The following is a 10,966-nucleotide window of genomic DNA, read 5'->3' on the forward strand; positions in this document are numbered from 1 at the left end:
ATCTTTCTTTTACTATGGTTGTAAATATCAGAAAATTTCTATATGTGCCACGGCACCAGAGTTAAGTTAGGGTTTTCAAAATGCTGACACACCAAGCTCAAAAGGTTCGCCATCACTGCACTAGACAGACCTGCATTTGATTTCTGCTCCACTTGTTGCTTAGTGTGTAGCTCAAATTTTTCAACTTGAGCTTCAGTTTCCTCTTATGTGAAGTGGCCAAATATTAGTCACACATCCTCAGAGGTACTTAAGGACTTGACATAGTACTTAGCACATACTAAGTGTTTAATAATTCTAGCTCTGATCATTTTATCCTAAATTTATGTTAGAATAAACATAACTATGCTCTTGTAGTAAGTCAATAGTTTACTTTTGTTCTTGGATTTATGAAAATCCAGTGGTTCTATAGCTTGTAGTTAACATGGGCATTTATTTCTTCATGAATTACAATGGATCTGTTATGGACCCTAGACTTTACTAACAGTTCGTCAACAGGTTTGGATAAAAGAGAAGAATTTGATATTCAGTTCATTAATTGTGTAAAGCTAAGGAATCAGCAGCCTACACAGCTGAATGAAAATCCTAGAAATGGCCATTTAGCAAATGTGCTTACAAAAAAGCACCTATGTATTAAGGCTTCTCTCAAGTAGCACCTAAGTAGAGAAAGACAATATTTCCTGTTAGACCCTCAAAGCAGAAAAACATCACGTAGTTTAAATTCCAGGTTTTGGTAAGAAAAACTTTATTTTTTTCATTATATATTCAAAGTTCTTGTTAGAATTTTTTTTCTTGTTCAGGTAACTAAAAGTCATTCTTGGGCATAATTTGAATTCAGGTTACATTCAATATTAAAGGTTTGCTATTTGCTTGACTTACATGACAAATCATTCAAGTTTCTAAAATCTACGCTGTTGTCCTTTTTGCTTAGTTTAGCGGGAAAATAACTAATAAAAGAGAAAACACCTCCTTGGTAAAGATGAACTTAGGAGGACGAGTCCAAGTAAACGTCAGGATATAAAGCCAATATGCTCGTAAATGAGAAGGGAATTTGGTCATTACTTATTCACGTGTGTGTTTTAGAAATATATATTTAAAAACTTCTAAGTACCTGTCACTGTGCTAGATGCAGTGGGGACATAGACTCATGTAAAACTGTCCTGTCTTCAAGAAGCAAAGGAAGACTGGGCCATCAATGGTTATACAACAGTGTAGAAAATCTTTCATTCTCAAGCAGATATAGGATGCTATGGGAACACCATGGAAGGAGGAAGAAAACCACAAAAAAGAAGAAGAAAATAAGTTTCAGAGAAACACAAAAGAGACTCAGGAAAAGCAAAAACAATTTTAATAAACAAAATGTCTACCCTTCTAAAATAAACACATTTAATACTTTGTGTGTATACTACATCAAAGATATGTCTTGTTCTTTAAAATATCTTTTCTCTAAACGATTCTGAGGCTCAATCATGATTACAGGATACATGAAATTAAGTGTATTAACATGACACAACTACTTAAGATTCTATATAGTGCATTATTTAAAAGACTCCACATAGTTGTTACAGATCAACATGGGCTATATGAGGTGTTTTCAGCTTTCAGGTATTTATCCCTGCTAGCCAGGGTGAACATTCTTTTAACATTGTATCTTGGTGTCTTTTTTTGAAGATGGACGTGGAAAATTAAAAATGAAATACTATATGGACACTGATAGATGGTAAATACACTTAGTGTTTTTATAAATTGTAAGTTGTAAATGTTTTTTGAATTGCAGGTATATTTATGCTAGAAAGCTTGACAATTTGTGAATACTGAATAGTTTGTGAAGAATGGAAAACCCTTTGACCATCAATTCAAATAAATATAATTCAAACTAATTACTTTGAAATCCTTTGATTGTTGGGTACCAAAACAGTTTTAAACTTAGGGAACTGTTTTCCCACTTAACTCTTGTGGGTGGCCCAATCCCCCATTGTATTCACAGAGAAGTATACTTGTATAAGTGATAATTAGAAGCAAATTAAATCCTGCTTAAAATAAAAAAAACAACAACAAATAACTCTTGAATGACTTTAGACTATAGGTATGCAAGACATAGACTTTCTTTTACCTCCATATCCTGGATGCTATTTGCATGCTGTCACCTCTGTAACAGACTGACACGATGCCTATCATTACATCAGGATCACCCAATCTAGTGACAATCGAATCAAGAATGTAATGAGAATATCAGATGTAGTGCTTCTAAAGTTGTTAATAGTAATACTTTAAAGAAAGTTCATTCCGACAAATACAATATAAAAAGTTTTTGTAGTATATGCATAAATTCACATAAAGCATTTCAAGGATGTCTGGTCAAACTTTTGTCAGAAGATTCCAAAGTCCATACGTGTTTTTTTTCCCCTCAATGCAATTGTGACAACTATAAGAAAAGCAGTGAAAATCAACACAGGAAGATCTTCATCTTTCCTCAATGAGTTCAGCCCCATTCCTTGGTTGAACAGGCAATAAAATATGTTGCCGGTTGTGCTTGTTTCGAAACAGATGTGAGCTGGAACCATGGGCTACAGCAGTTTCAGATCATTATCGTTGTTGTTGATTTTTTTAAATGCGACTGGGCTTGCTTGCTTCAAAGAAGTCTTGGAAACATCTGTGTGCATGGTAGACATGGCTATTGTCTCATAGTCATCATCCCGAGACCGGAAATCACAAAAGTTAAAAAAGAACTGCAAGTCCCTCTGAAAATTTTTGTTCAGGAATCCATAAAATATGGGGTTGACACAAGTGGATATCATTGCAGTGAGGTGGCAGAGCAGGAAGAAGAGATTGTGGTTGCACACAGCAATAACCTGATGGTTCCAATCAAACACAATGTTAAAGATGGTCAGAGGCAGCCAGCAGACTGCAAATGCTACCACAATGGACAGCAGCATGATGTTGATTCTTTTGGTTTCGCTGGACCTGCACTTGTTGTCTCTCATCTTGTCCATCATGTTGTTCCTCCTTTTTAAGCGTATATATATCTATAGAGGGAAGTGAAAAATAAGAGAGTTCAAACAGAACCACTCATCTAATGAAGAATTCTTTCGAAAGAAGATAAAAAATGGAAATGGTGAGGGAGGGAGGAATTTTCTTACCTTGAAGTAGCAAATAAATATAAAACAGAGTGGGCCAAAATACTGCAGCACCAAGAGGAGAGTGGTATAAGACAACCTATGAAATTCCGATGGGAATTTATCATAGCATACGTATTTGTCCTTGTAGCCATCGAGTGTAAAATTCTTGAGTGGTTCATCTGTCATGACTTGATAGATCAGGAAGGGTAAAGAAGAAGCCACAGCAAGAAGCCAAATGACAGCAATAGCTATGTAAGCGTGCCTATTATTTGGTCTCCACCCTCGTGGGTTGATTATTAGCTGATGTCGTTCCACAGCAATGAGAACCAGAGAGAAAATGGACACAGTGATTGAAACACATTGCACAAAAGGATTCAACTTGCACATCGCCTCACCAAAAACCCAATGGTCCATTATTGTGTAGACAAATGTGAAGGGGAGACACATGATGGCAACAAGCAAGTCTGAGAAGGAAAGGTTCACAATCAGGATGTTGGTAACATTTCTCATCTCTTTTTGTCTCAGGATGATTACAATCAAGGCCAAGTTTCCAGTGACCCCAAGAATAATCACAGCTCCATAAGCTAGAGCTAATGTAAAGATCATGGCCAAAGGCAGATGACAATCATCCATTTCAAAAGCCAAAAACTGGGAATTATTCTTTGAAAAATTATAGTTGATGGAATGATTTTCAACCTGGAAAACTATTGTTGAATTCATTTTGATTGGTTTGGTTATTATCAACCACTTTAGACAAATGGACAGTATGTTTCTTCAAAGTAGATCAAATGTTCAGCTTATTCTTATTCTCCATATTGGCATCCACTTATCGAAATTATTCTGAATTCTTCATCCCCTTGAACTGAACAATCTGTAAAGAGAAAATGACCAACTGCATTACTAATTTTAGTGAGGGCAGGCAAAACGAATTCTAACATAGCACTGTTTAAAGTGAGGACACTGAAATAAATAAACAAAATGAAATTTGTATAAATATCTTTTAAAAATAGTAGCCACAGTGACGTATCTTAAAAACATAAAAAAACATAAAAAATAGTAGCCACAGTGCAAAAGAAATCTCAAAATTTTTCATTGGATGTGCTTACACATTGAGTTGCAGCAAAACATAGTGAGTGGTCTGTATATTAGTAAGGTGTATGTAAACCTCATGTTCAAAATCTTAATATAAACAGTACTATCAGCACATTCCTAAACACTAAGAATATGAATATATAACAACAAACTTAATGCACAGCTTAAGACATAAGAAAAATACATGAAATAAGCAAAGAAAATAAAACCAACAAAAACAAAACTACCTAATCCTTTCCCTTATGATAGAAATTCTTGTGGAGATCAAGTTGTAATAATAGCTCTACCATACACTGAACTTCTCTTTAAGGCAGACATTATTTAACACAAATATATTAAAAAAGAAATGATTAATACAGTGAGACATCAAGAAACCTTGTCATATGAAGGGCTGTTGAAGGAACAGAGGATGTGTAATCCAGAAAAAACTTAACAGGAATGGAATAGTCTTCTCATATTTGAGTGAGTAGCATCTGGCATAAGAAACTGAGCTTCAAAAATTATATCTAAATGTACAAGTTAGAAGTAGAACCAAAGGAAGTATATTATATTAAAAGAAAACAAATTTCACATCATTATGAGGAACAAATGTTTAATCAAATGGAATGAACTGCCTGCAAATGCAGCAAGTGTCTATACACCCAAGTTTACAGTATAACTACTACCTGTAAGACTTTCTGGTTCTTGCATTTGTGTAGGATAGCTCTGACGTTCTTTCTAACTGTAAGATTGTATGAGTTTATTAATATGTCAGAAGCTTTCAAAGGATGTCGAAGGTTCTATTTTTATAAATATCCTCCCTTCCCTCTAGATTGTATACAGATACAATGCAGGATCTAATTTTGGTTATAATTTTGATCCTTCACAGCATTTTTACCAACAAAACAAATGACAGACCGTAGTTTTGTAAAGACTAAAAACTCCTTTTGAAAAAATATCTGATTTATCCTAGATTATTAAGTAAATTTATGACATGAGATTTCTCATGTCAACTAACAGGCCATTGTGCCTATGTTAAGAAAGGAAATTTTGTTTATTTCTCGCTTATGTGAAGACAATAAAGGAAATCAGGCAGATTTACTTCCATTAAAAAGAAGATAAGACATTTAATGAACCAACAATATGTTTGTCTTTTAAGTGGTGTCTCCAATGAACTTTTACTTGAAGTGTTTTGCTTTCTAGGATGTGGAGTGTTTTTTATTTTACAACCACAACTTGAATTTATAAGACAAAAGTAATAAAAATAAAGGTTGCTAACATTATGTGAGAAAGTATTAAGACTAGGAATAGTAGTGGAATGATTTCAACTGTGAATGTTATTAGAAATACAGTTCTTCTCTCCTCTATGCAACAACCTGTAATGACTCCTAAACTTAGGTGGTAATCACAATTTTGCTCTCAAGAAAGAATGACCTGTCTCCAGATTTCTGAAAACAAACCTTGAAAAAACAAGTAATAATTTAAAAATTCTTTGGAAATGCCTTTCTTAGAATTCAAGAAGCCCGCCTGGTGTGGCTCAGCGGTTGAGCATCAACCCATGAACGAGGAGGTCAGAATTTGATTTCTGGTCAGGGCACATGCCCAGGTTTTGGGCTTGATCCCCAGTTAGGGGTTATGCAGGAGGTAGCCGATCAATGACTCTCTCTCATCATTAACGTTTAATCTCTCTCTGTCTCCCTTGCTCTCTCTGAAATAAGTAAAAACATATCAACAATTTAATACAATAATTTAAAAAAAGAACTCAAGAAAACTTTGCATCATGCTTCATGTTACCAAGATATTTAACATTAGGTTTTCTAATGTTACACATATGGAGTTTTTCTCATTATTAAAAGTGAAAATAGCTGAATAGGAAATTATGTCCTCTTTTTTCTCTGACTTCTCATGGCTCCCTCTCACTGAGTATCACCAGGTGAATGAGTACCCAGGTATGAGATTTGAACTATTGAGTACATGCCTCAGCCTGAAGACCTCTACATTCTCCCTCTCTTCTGCTTTGCACTCCTTGCTCTAATAACCCCATCTGAGAGCTCTGTTCCAGGTAGGCCAGTCTCTTCACAGTCCATAGTGCTCTTTGCTGGTTTTAACATCTACAGCCTTTGCCTCTGTCATTCCTCTTGCTGGTTATTCTGTCTCATTACCAATCCAAGTCTACCCATCTTTCAAAGTGTCATTTAGTCCCTCAGATCCTTAATTGGTTCCTCTCAATTATAATATAAACTTTTTTTGGTAGGTACTTTGCATACCTCATAGTGCCTTGCAAATATTAGATTAAGGATAATTATGAGTTGACTGACAGCAGATGCATGATTGGAGCAGGTTCTTCTCTGGATTAGTCTTAACACCAGTAGCTGAATTCCATGCATCTTTTTACAAGCAGAATGGATGCTAATTCAATAGACTGTAAATTTTTTTTATTTTTATTTATCCATTTTATTTTAGTTTTTTTACTCCTCACCTGAGGATTTTTTTTTTATTGATTTCTAGAGAGCGTGGAAGGGAGGGAGGAAGTGGGGAGAGGGAGGGAGGGAGAGAGAGAGAGAGAGAGAGAGAAACATCAATGTAAGAGAGTCACATCAATTGGTTGCCTCCCCCACATGTCCCTCCCACATGTCCCTACTGGGGTTGGGACACCTGCATGTGAAGTGGGAATTGAACCTGGGACCCTTCCATGCACAGGCCGATATTCTAACCACTGAGCTAAACCAGCCAGGGCTCTGATTGATTTTTTGAGAGAGTGGAAGGGAGAGGGAGAGAGAGAGAGAAATATTAATGTGATAGTGGAACATGGATCAGCTGCCTCCTACACAACCTGGCCACAAGCTTTGACCAAGAATCAAACTGGCAACCTTTTGGTGAACAAGACAATGCCCAACTAACTGAGCCACACCAGCCAAGGCCAATAGATTTTTTTTTTTTTAGTTAGGTCAGGTATGTAGGAAAAAATGTTCCACTTTGTGTTAAAAAGGAAACTTTCTAAAAGAAAATTCATTCATCCAATAAATACTTAATAAACACTTATTTTGTGTCAGACATGGTTTTAGTGGAAACAGTTGTGACATTCTCATTGAGTTTCTAGTCTTGTGGGCAGAGAAAGACAAAAACAAACAAACAAACAAACAAACAAACTATGCCAGATGATAATAAGTGCTATGGAGAAAACTAAATCAAGGAAGAGAAACTAGAATTGTTGGGAATTGCAATTATTCCTGGGTGGTAGGAAAGGCCTCCACTTGCCTGAGAAGATGGGAGGAGGCCACAAAGAGATCTCACGGATTGCATCCCATATGGATGGAATATAAAATCCTTAAGGGGGTACACCTGGTGTGCTAAACAGCACTGGAAAAGGTAAACAGAGGAGGAACAGATGGTGTAGGGACCTTTCCATGGGACAGCCTTTGACTTTTTCTGAGAAAGATGAGGAGTCACTGGAGAGTCTTCCATAACGGCGTGAAGTTACGTAACTTGTTTTACAATTGTTACTCTAGCTGCTGTTTTCAACAGACTTAAGAACAGGGAAGAGAAGTAGGGAGATTCATTAAGAAGCTAGTGCATTGATCCAGGTGAGAGCTAATGAAGGTGCAGACCAGGGTGTTGGCAGAGGAAAGGAAGAAAAATGGACATTTTCAATACGCATGGGAATGAATGCAAACATTTATTAAACTATCACAATGTATGGGCTACAAAGATAGCCTTCTTACAAGTGATTTTATTTTATTTTTTAAATATATATTTTATTGATTTTTTACAGAGAGGAAGGGAGAGGGATAGAGAGTTAGAAACATCTATGAGAGAGAAGCATCGACCAGCTGCCGCCTGCACACCCCCTACTGGGGATGTGCCTGCAACCAAGGTACATGCCCTTGACCGGAATCGAACCTGGGACCCTTCAGTCCCCAGGCCGATGCTCTATCCAGTGAGCAAACTGGCTACGGCACAAGTGATTTTAGGTAAATATACTGAAACTCTACTTTAATATCTTTAAATTTATATTTGATGGACATTTCCTGTGAGGAATAGCGTTGTTCCTACTAAGAAGCTAACTTAGCTAGAAAGAGAATGAAAACTATTTTTTAAGTATTTGCAAGCCTCCTTTGCTAAGTGAATTGTTAGGTAGTCATTCCAGTTGGATAAAACAGTTCCCCATTGAGTAAAATGTATATTTTCAGCCTAGCTTGGTATAATTTCAAGAAAAAGTAATGTCAGAAAACAATACTAGGAGAGAAAGGGTTTACATACATTACCTTTGCAAAAAATACTTTAATATTTATTATTCCAACATATATTTCTAAAATAAGGTATGCAACTACAGACACTGCAAAAATTCAAGATTGTTAAATCTCATAGCTGCCATGTGCATTTACAGACAAAATAGACACCACATACTTCACCAGTTGGCAAATTAGCCCCTTTCCAAAGGGACATTTCTTTCTCCTTCCCGACTAGAACACTGTCCTTTCCCCCCTTCCTTGCTGTTCTTAGTGCTGCGACTACCTGAAAGCACAGCTTTCTGCATTTCATAGCCTGCGGCAGATAAATGTAGTTCATGGTCTCAGAACTGGCTGTTCACCTCATCTGTTTTGGAAAAGAAATATCAGTCGCGCACACGCAGCCTCCCAAAGTTACTGCAAGTTTAACTCCATAAATTACATAACTCTCTGTTCCTTCCTCTCCAAGGAAGGCTTGTTCAACAGACAGCTGCCTTAAAAGAATGAGGAAGACTGATAAACCACAGTCACCCACCAAAAGGCGCTGATGGATAGTCATGGGTGGGGAACTGAGCTGGATAGCTTTCTGTTCTCTCTTGCTTCATCAGGAGACAGCCTGGAGTCTTGGAACTGACAGCTATGGTTTCTATCCAAGCCGAGAGACAGACAGACAGACAGACAGACAAGCTCCGTCCGCACTTCCCCAGGCCTGTATGCCACCTAGCCAGTTACCCTTTTCCCCTAGGGTGCGGGTGGGCATGGCAAATCTGAGAGCTCTTAAAAAAAGGGGGGGAAGGGGGATGTCCAAGAACACTCCCTGCTCTTAGGCGCCCACCGTTTTTATATTGTGTAACTAGGTTAATTGCCCCCAGTTTTACTCATTTCTAACTCCCACCCCGCCCCCCAACACACACATCTGCCATACATCTATTAGGGAAGAACTCTGCCTATGATGATGAGAGGCTGGCAAAACAGAAAACATCCAATCTAACTAAAAGCAAGCGAGCAGAGTCCACACTGGGTCAGTTCTCTGCGGCCCAACATCAGCCCTTAAAACCATAGCCTCCCTCCAGTCTACCTGGGGACCACAGGGACATTCATTCCTAAGCCACCTCCACCTTCATTCAGCCCAGTCTTCCAACCCAGCCAGGCGCCCACCATCACTGTTCTCAATGCAGCTAAAGAGTTAGACGATGAGAACTGGGAAACGGGGGGAGAGGGCTGGAGCGCAGGGTCAGCTTGGGAGGGCCCAACGCAGGGGGATGGGCTCCATCCCAGCCCAATCGCAGGGACCCCCAACTGTCCCAGGGAGTAGCTGGAGCCCCCCTCCTCTGCCCCCCCCCCGTGCCGAGGGAGGGGGTCTAAGCAGGACGGCCCGCCAAACCCACTCTCCCCAGAGCATACAAGCGCTGGCTCCTCCGCGAAAACTCCAGTGCAGCCACCCGCAGAGGCTCCAGAAAAATGCGGCCGAGGAGCAAGGTTCGGGCAAGATCACCAGGGCACCTGCCCACCCCCTCGGAGAACCCGAGGAGAGGGGAACTCGGATCCCGTCCAGAAATCCTCAGGAGCCCGGCTCGCGGATGCGCCCAGTGCCGGGTACCCACGTCCCTACCCGCGGCCGGAGTCCTGGAATTGCCCGGTCTCTCGAAGCACCTTGCACCTGCCCGCACCGGGACCTGAACAAAAAGGCAGGCTCCGCGCCCACCTCGGACCCCGGAGCCCATTTCGGGCTCCCGCGTGCTTTTTCCTCCTCTCCCACCCTTCACTCCATCAACGAGCGATTTCTCTTAAGTCCCTGAAAAGGTGTAAACTTGAAACTTACCCTCTGTCGGATTAGTCTTTCCCCCTCTGTTTATCGAAGCGGGAAAAGGAGAGCTATGCAAGGGAGCCAGCAGGGAGGGGAGAGAAGAACCGCTGGTATTTCTCTCGCTCAAATCCTAAAGATTGATGGAGATCAGCAGAGACGCCCCCTTAAAGCCGAACTCCACCTCATCCCCGGGTCACGTGACTCGCCCCCGGAGTGCGCCGGAGCTCCCCCCACCGCAAACACCTAACCTTGGGTGTGCACCTCGGGGGTGCGTTTCCTAGGCATTCCGGAAAGACATGCAATTGAATCCTCATGTTGTTCGGCGGAGGCGCACATGGTTAGACACAGACTCGGGATGTGGAGGAAGTGAGCGCTCATCCCCGCAGGGTCCTGGCCGCCGCGGAGGCCAGGCAATTTGCAGGGCATTAACAAGTCGGTGCCACTGCGCTTCTTTGTTTTCAGGTCGATGCCATCTTGTGGCCGAAGTTATACTCGGAAAGCCCGGCGCCCAAGCCCCGCTCAGGAATGAAAGGGGTTGTTACTGACTATTGACGGGAAGAGGAAGCATGAAGTTCACAGCCACCACATGCCACTGTATGTTTCTGGCTTTCTCTGGCGACGTTCAAATGTTTCTTACGCCCGTGCCGAGGTTTCCCCCGCTCATTTTAAAAGTGAAGAGAAGACTTTAAAAAAGCACAAGAAGCGAATGGGATGGAGAATCTGGCCTTTTACTCCACCTTTCT

The 10,966-nt window shown here is 40.1% G+C and overlaps 1 protein-coding gene across 1 annotated transcript; it reads right to left on the reverse strand.

The window, feature by feature from the left end:
* Nucleotides 1-1,328: 1,328 nt before the first annotated feature.
* On the reverse strand, nt 1,329-10,635 carry NPY1R (neuropeptide Y receptor Y1). Its single transcript, XM_006771056.2, has 3 exons — nt 10,239-10,635; nt 3,138-3,987; nt 1,329-3,023 (listed from the first exon to the last, which is right to left on the reverse strand). The coding sequence occupies exons 2-3, from the start codon at nt 3,834-3,836 to the stop codon at nt 2,565-2,567; spliced, it is 1,158 nt and encodes a 385-aa protein (XP_006771119.1). The 5' UTR covers nt 3,837-3,987; nt 10,239-10,635; the 3' UTR covers nt 1,329-2,564.
* Nucleotides 10,636-10,966: the final 331 nt, after the last annotated feature.

The sequence above is a fragment of the Myotis davidii genome, unplaced genomic scaffold (assembly GCF_000327345.1).
Source record: "Myotis davidii unplaced genomic scaffold, ASM32734v1 scaffold225, whole genome shotgun sequence".
NCBI lineage: Eukaryota > Metazoa > Chordata > Mammalia > Chiroptera > Vespertilionidae > Myotis > Myotis davidii.

Excerpts from the sequence above, each read along its gene's own strand:
- NPY1R (XM_006771056.2), bottom strand. The coding sequence starts at position 3,836 with ATGAATTCAACAATAGTTTTCCAGGTTGAAAATCATTCCATCAACTAT. Across the intron at positions 3,024-3,137 it reads TATTTATTTGCTACTTCAAG|ATATATATACGCTTAAAAAG; the intron begins GTAAGAAAATTC and ends TTCCCTCTATAG.